Raw genomic sequence first — 14,998 nt, forward strand, 5'->3', positions numbered from 1 at the left:
GGAATACGAGATAACACTACACGCTTCGCTGCATTAGCATGTCCAAAATTGACGTTTGCAGAAACCGTTTCGTATGCTCTGACACAGGAAACTGCATCTCTGCTTTACAATCAAACATTTAAAGCTCACAAAGTAGAAATAGAGGAACACACTTGGGTGAAGCAATTACTTGAAAAAATTTACAACATGCAGAGGGCACTGGGAAAATCTACGGAAGCGCATAAGAAAAATTATGGTGTGCTTAAATGCTTCAACTGCGGAAAAAGTGGCCATATTGCACGCAACTGTAACCAGCCCAATGATCTAGTTAGACGTAAACGCAAAGCTGAGAAAAATCAAGCAAATGTCAAATCAAACCAATCGTTAAACTAAAGCGAGCCAGCCGAAAAGGGCACTGGCTAGCTTCCGCAAGCAAATGCCCAGTAATCTCCATTTCACAAATAAGCAGAAATACGGGTAACGTTACCGTTAGTGGATGTGTAGACGGTAAAAAGATCTGGTTGAGAAAGAAGTGAGACCGTTAGCTGGGGCAAAGTTGCGTACTGCAACTGGAGAAGATACCCTAGTTCTCAAAAAGGTAACGTGCGAGATCGTAATTGGAAAGGCAGCCGTGTTACACAATTTTATAGTAGCAGATATCGTTGACGAAGTCATAATTGGAGTAGAATTTCTAGCGAATCAAGCAATCAAAATTGACATGAAAAACAGGATTATGTCCTATAGAAATATGGAAGTACCACTTATGTTCCGTTACGATAATAAGTACAACGTTAGACGAGTGATAACAACAGAGAGCCAGCAGATTAAACCAACATCAGAAGCAGTTATTTGGGCAGAAATAGATGGAAACTATGAGCCAAACAAGTGATGGATTGTTGAGGATTGTTCCACTTGTACTTATAGGTAAAACCCTGGCTATGACAAGACAAGATAAACGTGTTCCAGTAAGAGTACTGAGGGCAAGTTACCAATCAAACTCTCCAAAGGAGCTGTATTAGCGCAGTGTCAAGAGATTGAGGCCGTGATAAATTGCGAAATAGGTCTTGAGGAAGATTCCATGGGCGAAAACGATATATCGAGCGAAATTAACGCATGAACCGAGAAACTAGAGGTAAACTATCAAACTTCGGCTAAACGACTTCTTCTCAGATACTCATCCATATTTGATAAAGACGATGCCAAGCCAGGAAGAACCAAAGTTGTGAAACATTTTATTAACACAGGGGATGCAAGACCAATCCGCCAGGCTCCTCGGAGCATTCCCTTAGCAAAACGTGAAGTTGTAAGCCAGTTAAAATGAGCGAAAGCGGCGTAATCGAACCATCAGAGATTTATTTAATAAGTGGTTATTGGCAAGTGGAGGTAAACGAAGAAGACAAAGAAAAGACGGATTTCAGCGTTGGATATGGTCTATGACAATTTACCGTAATTCCCTTAGGATTATGAAACGCTGCTGCTACTTTTGAGAGACTTATGGACCAGGTATTAAAAGGAATACACTGTAAGACCTGTTTGGTTTACCTCGACGATATCATCGTGTTGGGTAAAAACTTCGATGAACACCTTAAGAACTTGGAAGAGGTTTTCCAACGGATAGCTAGCGCTGGTCTGAAGCTGATCCCAAGGAGGTGTTCCCTCTTCAAACAGGAAGTGTGCTACTTAGGACACAAAGTGACAACGGAGGGCATTTGTAAATCTAATGAAAAGATCGAGGCAATAAGAGATTGGCCCGCTCCTAAAAATTTACATGAATTGCGAAGTTTCCTTGGACTGTGTACTTATTATAGACGATTCGTTCCAAATTTTGCCAGCGTAGCTAGTAGCCTCCATGAACTCACGAAAAATAACAGAGTTTTCGAATGGAATAAAGAACAGGAAGTGGCTTTCCAAACTCTGAAGAAACAGTTAAGTACTGCGCCAATGTTAGCATACCCGGTCCCAGGATCAACATTTATTTTGGATACGGATGCTAGTGGATTTGCAGTAGGAGGCGTTCTATCACAAGTCATTGATGGGCATGAGAAAGTGGTTGCGTATTACAGCCAGACCATAAGCAAGCCAGAGAGAAATTATTGTGTTACTCGGAGGGAATTACTGGCGTTGGTGAAGTGCATCAAACATTTTCATAAGTATGGACATTGCTCATAAGCTGAGGCCAAAGAAGACATTATAGATGTCGGATTAATGACTATAACATCATACTGGGACCCGGAGAAGCTATGGAAAAGTCAGCAAGAGGATCCAGATTTAAAAAGTGTAATTCACGGATTGGAGATGAATAAACGTCCAACGAGAGAAGAAATAGCTGCAGAAAGCCCAGTCGCAAAGGCTTATCGGGCACAATGGAATAGTTTGAAGTTAGTGTCTGGCTGCTTGTATCACGTATGGGAAAGCGAAGATGGACAAAGTTTACGAACTCTGATGACTGTTCCAAAAGTAAGAATTCCTGAATTTCTCAACGAGCTGCACAACGGTCCAAGTGAAGGACACATGGGTATCACTAAAACCTTGAAGAAATTAAAACAAAGATTTTATTGGATTGGTTGTCGTCAATCAGTTATGGAGGGGATCGCCAGTTCTGTCGAGTGCATTGCTGCTAAAGGGCCGAGGTCCAGGAGTCATGGTGTATCATGGTGGTCATGGCCATGGATGTAGCTGGTCCATTTCTCATCAGTAAATTAGGAAACAGATATGTTGTGGTAGTCTTGGACTATTTCAGCAAATGGCCAGAGGTATACGCAATTCCTAACCAAGAGGCAGGAACAGGAGCGGATGTATTCAGCAACAATTGGGTATCGAGATATGGTGTTCCAATAGAATTACATTCTTACCAAGAGAGAAATTTTGATTCAGCTCTAATACAGGAGATATGCCAGAAGCTGTGTATCCGGAAAACCCGTGCAACTGCACTACATCCGCAGTCCGATGGTATGGTAGAACGATTCAATCGAACTTTGGAAGAACATTTGAGGAAAGTTGTGGACAAGTATCAAAAGGATTGGGATACCCATATATCCTTGTTTCTGATTTCTTATCGGTCTGCTGTACATGAAACAACGGGGCAGACTCCAGCAAGGGTAATTTTTGGTAATGATCTTCGACTACCGGGATATACATGCTATGGTGAGACAGTGCACCAAAATTATGAGCGATAAGATGAAAGCAAAATACGACAAGGCAATAAACTTGGAGGGTTTATTGAAGGCGCTTGGGTCTATCTGTATAAGCTAGTACCTCAGTTTTTAAACTATCGATCTGAACTTTTGTACCTGTCATTTTCTGACTAACAAGCTGCTCATTTGTCGGAACTGCTAATATCGGACTATATTATTGTATATGCCATACAAACTGAACAATCGGGCCAAGTGCTTGTATGGAAAACTCTTTCATTTGACGAGGTACCTTCACAAAATTTGGCATTGATTATTATTTAAGGCAATAATGCTATCTCCGAAGAAATTGTATAGATCGGATGACTATAGCATATAGCTGCCATATTAACTTAACGAGTAGAATAAAGTGCTTGCATGCAAAACTTTTTTAATTGACGAGAAATAAATAAACATTACTTGAAATTTATGACAATGTGCGTTAAAAGTGTAATTGTAGCAAAATTCAGTGTTGCAACACGCAAAGTCCAAACACAGTTAAGAGTGGAAAAAACTCCACAACCACAAATCCGCCTTAAACGATACACAATTATCTGATGTATTTGCAACTTATACAGAACAGAATTAAATCCTTAATTATTCAAGCTATCATAACCAAATTCGCTCAGAAAAATATCTTTGGCATCCCTACCCACTCTGTCAAAATGGGTGCATTCGGGTTATAACCGCGCGCACACCCCATACAATGGTTTTGTTAAAAATTACTAATAGAGCGATAAATATTTAAAGAAATGCGCCAGAGACATACAATTTTACACCCGAGATGCTACTAGACGGCTTTAAAGGAGCCAATGTCAAGTGTAGACGATTGGCGCGGCACCGCTATCAATCTGTGAGTTATATGATAGAAATTCGGAAAGAGTCCTTTCCTCATAATAAATTTTCTGTAAGTCACAAATTAGTTGAATCGGAAGAATACTTCCTTGGCCAACTTCTCTTTCCAACTTTCGGTTGACTTTATACCGCATATATCGATCAATATGTGATTAATCTTAATAATTAAGTTAGGGTGTTTTTCACATGCATGTGCATGTTTCTGCCTAGAAAGTATAAAATCGTCTCTAACCACCATATAACTTATGTCGGGAATTTTAAACACTCTGTTGACTTTGCTCCTTATATATTGCTGATGGTCTGTGAGGTACCTTAATTAAGCTCAAAAAGCATATTTTTCTGTAAAAAATATGTAGAAATGCCAAACATGCTATTCCTAGCTCCCGTATACCTAATATAAGATTCTCAAACTTCCGGTTGACTTTATACCGAATATCTCGGTCATTATGTCAATTTAAAATTGTTATCCAACAATCCCAGACCTTTATCTGCCCTCAATATACGGTGCATAGATTTCCAGCTGACTTTAATTTTTCTAGGTTGGTCAACATAAGTGATATTTTAATGAAATTAAGTGGACAAGTTTCCTTAAATATTATAAAATTATATTAATCATTTAGAGCTAAATCTGAATGGAGTTGGTCTAGACCTTGATCTTAACCTCAATCCTAAATATAATGAATTCCGATCTCTTGGTTGTCAATATATATATTTAATTTTGCCTCTTCGTTTGAGTTTATGTAAGATATGTTCCATTTGAAGATGATTTAAATATGTATACGTTCAGCTAACGTGAAGTAAAATATAGCAATAAAGCTGAGTTTCTGACCTATAATATAACTTATTAAAATACCAAAATTCGATTGAAACCATTCACGATTTCGTCGATAGAGTAAAAAATGTTCGGTTACACCAGAACTTAGCCCTTACCTTCGATTTTATTTTAAAACTTTGTAACACCCGAAAGTATTTTTCCGTCTTTGTTTTTTACAAATTGTGTGAAATGTTTGGTTACGCCAGAACTTATCACTTTCGTAGATATTTTATGATTGGTTCTAATATGTTTAGTCAGATTTGAAGTTTTATTAAAAAAAAAATTATGGTAACACTTTACCCTTAAAATGGGTAAAGTGTTACCATATAACTGCTCATCCAATTTAATATATAATAGATAAATATACCCTGGAATAGGTGTGCAATTTTTTTGACATTGGGGGACATTATAAAAAACAAACTTAATTCTGCTTTCATATTACGGCTAACAATGCTAAACCAGTTCTGTTAATTTATAAATTTGGGTTGAAGCAATTTTTATTCTAATTTTTGTTATAATTTTCCTCCTTACAATTGCCAAAATGTTTACAAATTTTTTCTCATTATATTTAAGATATGATTTTTAAATATAGTAAACATTGATTTAGTATATTTTTATAGAAATATATTTTTGCAGAAATGTCGTAATGTTTAGTAAATTTTATATGTATTCTTCCACATGTAAGTTTATTGAGCTTAGCCCATTATTATGTTCTTATCAGGAATATCTATTAATATATGTACGTCTTAAAATTATACGAGCACCTTAAAACCATCATAAGTCCAACTTCCTATTTTTAGTATGCATGTTTGAACATCATATGGAAAATGTGCAACATCGATTAAACAAGATGATTTATAGACCACAGGCGGTTGCCACATAACAAGCCCACTACTATAGACAGTTGCTTTTGTCAAAAGGGTGATTTCATAATGACCATCAGCACTGAAAAATATACATATGCATATATATATAGATATGTAATTTTACCCTTTTATAAAGTTTATTTTCCTTCTATATCTAATCTTATATATAAGTATTTAATACGAGTGTCAGAATATTAAAAAAAATTACAGTCCACAAAAATGATAAGAACAGCGATCAATTCATTCATATAAAAAATTCATTGTACTAACAGAAAATTTCATCACATAAAAAATAATACGGTATATCTCTTATACGCTAATTTAAAACTAGTTTGCGGCAATGTTGAATTAAAAGCAAAGTTATCAACACTAGTTTTAATAAGAAGTCTGCTGAATCATTTTGTACAGTAAAGAGCTCTTAAAAATATGTTCGGATCTAAAGTTCAGCAAATTGGTATTTAATAAGTAAGGAACGGCTAAGTTCGGGTGTAACCGAACATTTTATACTCTCGCAATTTTCAAAGGTAAAAGGCAGGGAAATACACTCTGGTGTTGCAAAACTTTATATTAAACCTGTAAAAACGTTAACTTCGGTTGCACTGAATCTATAATACCCTTCACAAGTACAAAAGATTTCATACAAAATTTTGATCGGTCAGTCTGTATGTCAGCTATATTCTATAATAGTCTAGACAGACGGACATGGCTTAATCGACTCAGCTCGTCACGCTGATCATTTATATACCGTACATACATATGTATATACTTTATAGGGTCTCTGACATTTCCTGGTGGGTGTTACAAACATTATGGCATATATAATACTAGCTTTTGCCCGCGACTTCGTTCGCGTGGAATAGTGACTTCCGGCAGATTTTTGGTTCTTCCCATATAGTTCCCGTTCTTGCGGGATTTTTGGAATGGTCGAGTTCCCGCAGAATTTTCAGGATAAAATCTATGTTTTTTTTTTCGCGTTCCAAACTATATCTGTACAATTTTTAAAGTAAATTTAATTATTTTAAAGAACTTCTGCATATACTACACTTTTTGTTTTATTATCTTGTGGCAGAAGAACATATTGATTTTCGCCACAACCCGATCTTGAGAACGCGACATACCTATAACTGGCCGTGCGAAAAACAATCTTGGCGTAAATCGATCCCCACGTGTTTGAATGTTTGCCCCTGTGATTTATTTATTGTGACTGCGAAAGATAATTTAAGCGGAAATTGTATTCTTTTAAAATTGAAAGGTAAGTCGTTGGGTATCATTTGAATGCCGGGTATGAGGACTGTTTGACCAACTGCTGGACCAGTCAAAACTATTGCAACGATGACGTTATTGCGCAGAAATTTTACTTGAAGTCGGGTCCCGTTGCATAAATTTGGTGGTTTGAGATTTCTTAGTAAAATTATTGGGGCACCTATTTTTAACTTAAGAGAATGTGGGGGAAGGCCGCTTGGGTTCAAGGAATTAAGGAACTCCTGTGGGTAATGAACTACATCTTCTTGATCCATCACGGTATCAATGGATGTGTAGGTTACAATATCTCCTGGGAGTTTAATAAAAATTATATCATTTATTTCGTCAATGCTACTATTTCTTGTCGCCAATATTGCTCTTTGACACATCCATTGATGGTCCTTGTTTTCTATTTGGCTGATGTCAGGGTATACCTTAGTTACTAATTCCTCGATGTTACCCACTTTTACTCCTAAATCTCAATCAATTTCAATTTTATTATTAGAATGAGGTGTTTTCCCGTCTCCTACAGAAAGTAATTTTGAAGGGAAAGTTATTATATTTGTCGATAATTTAAAGCAAGGCCATTTTTGCGTATACAGCACACGCTATCTCTCTCTAAAGACACAGTTAGGGGCAGTTTAAAAGTGGAATGAGCTGTGCGTCCACCTGCTAATAAGGTTGCAGCAATATCTGACGACGCTACTGCCAAGGCTAGCTTTCCTAGAGACCTTACTTTTGCTAATATAAGATTAGTGATAAACGTCTTGGCGGTCCCACCGGGAGCATCCAAAAAGAAAATTCTTCCTTCATTAAAACGAACACTTTTCATGACACAATTATACGTTGTCACCTGGTCATTAACTAATCTTGGTTCATTTTGTGTGATATACTCATTTAATTCATTTATGTTATATGGTTTTCGCAACGCTACTTCTAACGGGTCCAGAAGCGAATTATTTCTTTTTGCTGCAGGAAGCCCAAAGTCGGTTAGGGATTTATAAGTTTGTCAAATATCCGCTTTTTTGTCTTTTGAATTTCGCGGCTATGTACAAAGCGCTACAGAGCTCGTATCTGGCAACACTATACATAATTTGAAAGGTCTTGACATAATCTACAAAACAACGCTATGCGTCGCTTTTGCAGAGATCAAAGAACGCTGTTAGTGTCGATTATGAAGGATTGTTCACACGATCTTGGAGATTTTCATTATTATAAAAATATACTCTTTGTCCATTTTCCAAAATAACGGCTAAATGAACTACTGCCGGAAAACGTTCATGAATAGAAAATTGGAAAATTCTCCAAAACGCCTCCGAGGAACTTATATACCGACCATTTAGATATTTTTCTACTTCATCGTTATTACTTTGTAACGAAAATGTGGCTTGATCAGAACCTTTATGAATATACTTACAGATGTATTTAATAGCTTTGACTGATTGACAAAATTCTACGTTAATGTGTGCATTGAAAATTCGTGATAGCAGTGGATTATAGGGAACCACCCAACGATTATCCACGCTCATTTCTGTACCTTTTACACGAATTATCGCTGTGTTTCCACCATTATCTGGAGATCTGCGTCTGTAGGTTGGATAACCGTCATCCCCCGTGTTTCCGAAATAAAATGCCTAGGGAACTTTTTAGAACAAACGTTTTCTTTCATACATGGTGATGTAGGATAATGAAATCCGCAAGGACCATGTATCATATTTTTTATGACAATATTATGAAGAATCGGATCATGTTGTATGTCAGGTATTTCAGCCGATATTATTGCATCTATAGAATCTGGTTGAACTTTGTTAGCCAGCCACAATGAAATGTGGGCGTGAGGTAAACCTCTTTTTTGCCATTCTACACTGTAAACAAAGGCTTTCGATGGGCCAAAAATATTTTTCTTCGTTAATAGGTCCATCATTTTCTTGAGTTTTAAATGAAATACCCTAGAAATTAAATCATGTCTATCATAAGAATGTTGATTGGGCAATAACTCACTTTTTATTTCTGGCCATTCGGGGTTACATGTAAATGTAATGAAGAGGTCAGGTCTTCCAAATTTCCTGACATATGTCATGGCATCTTGACTTTTTTATTCATGAATCTGGGGGATCCTGTAAATGACGACGGCAATATAACGTGCTGGCCAATATTAGAAGCGTTTACATGTCCATCATTTACGACGGCATCTCTTAAATGAATGTACTCTTCTGCTCTCAATTTTTTTTGATTTCTTTTGATGAAGTCTAGCCTCTCAGAGATCATTTTTGCCGTCATATCAACACAATATTGGTTGAATAATCCTTTGAAATAATGTATACTGTTAAAGTCATTTATTCTCACCATGAATCTAAATGCATAAAACTGCATACATGAAACAGTTTTAGATGTAGCCGTAGTATTCTACTGTGGAATATTAATACAGTATCCGTCGTTTCCAAAGGGAAACAGTAAGGCATATTGAAGCGGGTCATAAGATCTATGAATTTCAGAAACTCGTTGAAGTCGACCATCTCTCGCAGTCAATACAATATCACGGGGACCTTTGTCTTCATCTATCATAAGAACAGCTACTTCATCTACTACCGGCGCATTATACCGACCTCTATGCTCATTAGGAGGTTTTACATCAGCATGAATGATAAGTTTTAAATCATTCGGTGGTCTATTTTCTAGATTATACTTAAAACTTTGAATATACGTACTATGATCATGAAGATATGTTTGGAGAACGTCGATAAGATCGATTTGCAAGCTTGGGTTTAAATTTGAGCGCAAGGATACCTGATCTGCATGGGAAACAAAATATATTTGCAGGAATTCGGGTTGTGCCCCTACAGCTGGAAGTAAGTCACCGATTAAATGATAAACTTGCCCTTGGACTTTAAAAGTGGGCATAAAGTTTCCCTCACGAATTTCTTTGGCACCAAATGAAGTCATCTGAAATAATGTATTATATTGTCTTGAGTAATTTAAGATATGCTTAGATGATGGATGTGAGCCTGATATCAGTTCCTTTAAAACGGATGTTGGTTCCGGAATTATAGGTATATTTACTTTGCCACCACTACAACACAGTCCAGGAGTTTCAGCTGCCCATTTTTTTGCTTGGCATAAGTTGCATATTTTATCCATTCTACCAATATCAATATCATTTAGCTCAGAATAGTCAACGGTACAATCATAAGTAAAAGCAGCATTTAATAAATTATGTTGTCTGCGAGTTCTATTCCTAGTTGATCGGGCATTTTGCTGTGCTAATCGATGGGAGCGTTCAGCGCTTGATTCCCGATCACGGTTAGCCAATGTTCGGGCATTCTGTGAGGCCAAACGTTGAGAACGTTCAGCACTCGATTCCCGATCGCGGTTAGCCAATGTTTGGGCATTCTGTGAAGCCAAACGTTGAGAACGATCAGCACTCGATTCCTGTTGCCGGTTCGCCAAAGTTCGGAAATTTTGTGAGTCTAAACGCTGCGAACGTTCAACGCTTGATTCCCTTGCACGGTTTTGTTCAGTAATTGCTCGTTGTGTAGCCGACCTGTGCATATTTTCATCCTCAGTTTCATTGCTGCGCAAACCTCGCAGCCGCTTTGCAGTAGCAGTCCGCCGAGAAAGCTGAGTTCTTTTTCTCGGCATTATAGTGATGAAGAAAAAATATAGAAAATGAAAACTTAACTAAAGCGTATCTCGTAATAAAAAAAAGAAACGTAAGATTAAGAAAATTAATAATTAGGAACGTTATTACTTTTATTTTTAACGATTATGTCAAAAGAACAACCGTAAAATAAAAATAAGGTAAACTAACTTTATGCTTAACCTTAACCCTAATCTAATGAGAATAAATAGGTAGACCACTCCTATTTACAGGTTTTATCTAAAGCAAAAAAAAATTAGAAACTAAATACGTTAAACTAAACCCTAATCTAATAAGAATAATTAAGTAGGCGACACCTATTTAGGTACCTACAGGTATTATGTACCACAAAAAAAAAAATATTAGAAACTAAATACTATTTTGAAAACAAACAATACTATACTTATAGAAAACACATACTTATAAATTAATAATCTACATGAAAACAAAAGAGTGTTATTATTGTGTAACTAAATACTATCCTAAAACAAATAAAGTACCTACTATATAGAAAACAACTACAAAATGAAACTGTGTTTAAAAAGTAATATTACGATGATAATTATATCGCATAAACAAATTAGCGCTGCATTCAACCGTTCAGTAGGGAGCCGACTCACTCGCGCGGCATGGTATCTCGTTGAGCTACACCCCCCTCCCGGCTTGCCCGCAAGCACCGCTTCTCTCCCGCCGCGCCGGCCAGCGCAGAGAGCGAGTTGGTTTTGTTTCGGAGTTATTTATCATTGTAATCTTTAAAGTTTTTTGTTGAAATTAAGTTATGTCAAAGACAATTTTATTCACAATGAAGTACTCTTAACCAACAACATATTTATTTGAATAAAGATTAATATTATTATGTTGATACAACTTAAACAAATTATTTCGACCAAATTAGGTACCATAAAAACGGTTTTTGTGAGTTAATCTTAAAAGATAGACATATACTATCGCGGACTGTTTTTTAGATCATTAAAAGAGCTATTATTCTTTAATACATATTTTTTGAGTATCTTGAACCGTTTTCACGGCGCACGCAACGGAAGGCTTCAAAGATGAAATAATTTCTCCCGTTTTTTACACATTTACCACTATATCTTTGTTTCTATTGGATCCGTAGCGTGATGTTATATAGCCTATAGCCTTCCTCGATAACTGGACTATCCAACACAAAAAGAATTAATTAATTCGAACCAGTAGTTTCGGAGATTAGCGCGTTCAAACAAACAAACAAACAAACTTTTCAGCTTTATAATATTAGTATAGATTCATAATAATTCAAGATGCATTATTCGAAGAAGCCGAATGGATTACAATCAAATTTGATATCTTATTAACTTATGCATATTATGAGTCATAAACTCACTTAGTTTCATTACTACAGTTTGTATGTCCGAAATCTTAATATTAAGATTAACTAACTCAAATGATATAAAAAACACAGAACACAGAAAACACAGAAAAAGTGACAAAAGTGGCAACAAAGCTTTTGTCGATTTAAAATATTTCACAATTCTAAAATATTTTTCCTTGGCTCGCAAAAATCTTCGTCAATATGTATGCATGTTCATATAAAAACATACATACCTACAATGATTTGTTGGCAAAGCTGTTAGAGCGGCAAGGGAAGCGATGACAATCGGCGAGCGTTCGTTTATTTTTCGGCACATCTCGGATTTTCTACCAACAACACAATGTTGTGACGCTTTGTCGTCGCGTCAGTCCTTCAACATATTATGTTCTCTTCAATATTCGCCGGTTGGTTATGTTAAGACAGCGTATGTGTACAGATTCACCGCTGTTATAAAAGCGAGAAATGTTATTTGTTTCTCCTGCGTGTGAGGTGAACTCCTTGATAAAATTTTACAAATGTTCGCTATCGAACCTGCACCTTCTCGTTCTTCTAAGTTCTCTGGTTAAAGTACATACATCTCATATCATAAAGTATGTCACATATTATAAAGTACAAAAAAAAAAAAAATAAATTAATTTAACTTATATAAGATAAATAGAGTTGGTCAAGTGCATTGCATTAAAAAATACTCCAATGCTTTATACAATTACAAATTTAATATTGTTAAATGGTTTGTCATACCATAGGAATATCTGTTCTATCACGTGAAATATTGTACCATTGGCATTTTCATATCATGTGTACATGTAAACAAATATGAAAGAAAAATATTTTTAAATTTGTCTACAAACAACATATGTATGTAGATATGAACACTCATTACTTCATGTGAAATCACCGTTGACACGGTCAACCAACGATCGAAGCTCACATTTTTTGCTTTTATGTCAAAGAGTCAATCTGTCGAAGGACTGACGCGACGAAAATCGGAGATGTGCCGAAAAATTAACGAACGCTCGCCGATTGTCTCCGCTTCCTTGCCGCTCTAACAGCTTTGAACACAAATCATTGTAAATATGTATGTTTATATATGAGCATGCATACATATTGACGCAGATTTTTGCGAGTCACGGAAAAATATTTTAGAATTGTGAAATATTTTAAATCGACAAAAGCTTTGTTGCCACTTTTGTCACCTTTTTCTGTGTTTTGTGGGCTTGCAGGGTTGTAACTTTTCCCTCCCAGAGGGAACATAAAAAAGATGTGGGCAAGCGCATACTCGGGGAGATGTGTAAGGCATTTGCTTTTATGAATGAAACGACTTAGCTTATTGCTTGTGCGCCAGCGTTCATGAATGAAAATGTTGTTGTTGTGTGATTTACTACAAATTTAGGATTTGTCAATTTGGCAGCCATATTGATTTCTGACGCTGCTTATGCTATTGGAGAGAATTGTTGTTTTTGCATAACAACGTTTGTATTTTTTCTATTGGCTCATATACTTACATTTGTACGCGTATATATGTATATATTATATGTAGATTTGCGTATGCATTACTTATTTTGCAATGTCATACGCATATTTGTACATACATACTTACATATAAAGCTGTGCGCGCATGTACATATTTATTGATAAGTGATAATATATTTGGTTAAATGAGCAATTCACATCCACATCACCACACCTACATCCCACACACACATTCCACACCAACCCTATCATCACGATCACACCACACATGAAGACACACTACACACCACACCGAAGGAGGTAAAAAGGGGACGACGAGCGACCACCAACCTCTTTTGCGCACCGTCATCAGGAAAATCGCTATCTCCGCTACCAACCGTCAAGACTGTCTAATATTAAAATCGTTGTGTTAATTTTTATAAAAAAAGTTATACGCTATATTTGAATTTAGGTGTTAAGCCAATAAAAAGGTTGTGAACAATATCATTTAACAAAAAAAAATATAAAAAAAATAAAAAATGAAATCTTTTGAATTTAAACCTCAAACAAGAGGCGTTTTGTGAAGGAAAAAAAAAGGGAAGTAATAATGTCCTTGGTGAGTGCTAATCTGGTAATAAAGTAAACATTGGTCCTTCGAGCCTTAAGGAAAGGCACTATTGGAAAAAAAAAAAATATATATATATAGAATAATAATAATAAATAATTAAATTAAATAAAGTGCGGAGATCTTACTTACATATAAAATACATATACCTAAAACAAAACAGTGTACAGTGAAAAAAGCAAGCGCGGTACAAGTGAATACATATTATATACAAAAAAAATCAAAAGTGTTCAGTGAAACAAACAAGTGCGGTACAAGTGAATATACATCTTATATATATATCAAAAAAAAAAAAAAAAAAAAAAGTACCGAAGACAAAAATATACATATATATACATTCAGTGCCGTAAAAATAAATACATATATACAAATTGTGCGGAAAAATAGATAAAAAGATAAGATATAAATGCACAAAAAAAATATATATATAATAAAATACATAAAAAAGTGCAACAAACCTTTCACATACCGTCTGTGAACAAACATAAAAGGTTGTGAACAATATCATTTAACAAAAAAAAAAAAAAAATTTTTAATTTTACTTTAATATTTTTAAATGAACGCAGATTCTAAGGAATCTAAAGCAATTCAACATCTAAAAGTACCAAAACTGATTTCGGACGAAAAGAGTCCATGTACACCTGCAGAAGCTACACGCCCAAAGCAAGGTGCTACAAAACAAAAAAAGATAAAAGATATTTCATACACCAAATTTATCTCAGAGAGTGACAGTCTAATACGATACTGCACTCGATTTTCATCTTCGCCGATTCAGGACAATTCTGAATCGGTATTAGAAATTAAAAAAGACAATCTTGACAATTTTTGGACACGTCTCCAAGCTGCATATGACGCAATCGTAGAATCTGACGACTCAGATCTACCGGAAAATTTCAAATCTTCTGCTTACGCCAAATACGAATTCAATCCACTGTTTCAAATTGTTTGTCGGTTTTATCGACACAAAATATTCCCACAGACAGCTGGGACCCTATACTGGTAAACAT

At 35.7% G+C, this 14,998-nt stretch overlaps 1 protein-coding gene across 13 annotated transcripts in view; it reads right to left on the reverse strand.

The window, feature by feature from the left end:
- Positions 1-14,998, reverse strand: part of nAChRalpha4 (nicotinic acetylcholine receptor alpha4) — a 946,244-nt gene that overhangs the window by 353,467 nt on the left and 577,779 nt on the right. For 2 of the 13 annotated variants that reach the window (XM_070112966.1, XM_070112971.1), the window contains one exon: positions 5,583-5,763. The exons of the other annotated variants lie outside the window; for them this stretch is intronic. In XM_070112966.1, the coding sequence (XP_069969067.1) occupies positions 5,583-5,763 (181 nt within the window). The remainder of the gene's footprint in view (positions 1-5,582; positions 5,764-14,998) is intronic. 13 annotated transcript variants of the gene reach the window in all.

Source organism: Bactrocera oleae, chromosome 2 (genome assembly GCF_042242935.1).
Source record: "Bactrocera oleae isolate idBacOlea1 chromosome 2, idBacOlea1, whole genome shotgun sequence".
Taxonomy (NCBI): domain Eukaryota; kingdom Metazoa; phylum Arthropoda; class Insecta; order Diptera; family Tephritidae; genus Bactrocera; species Bactrocera oleae.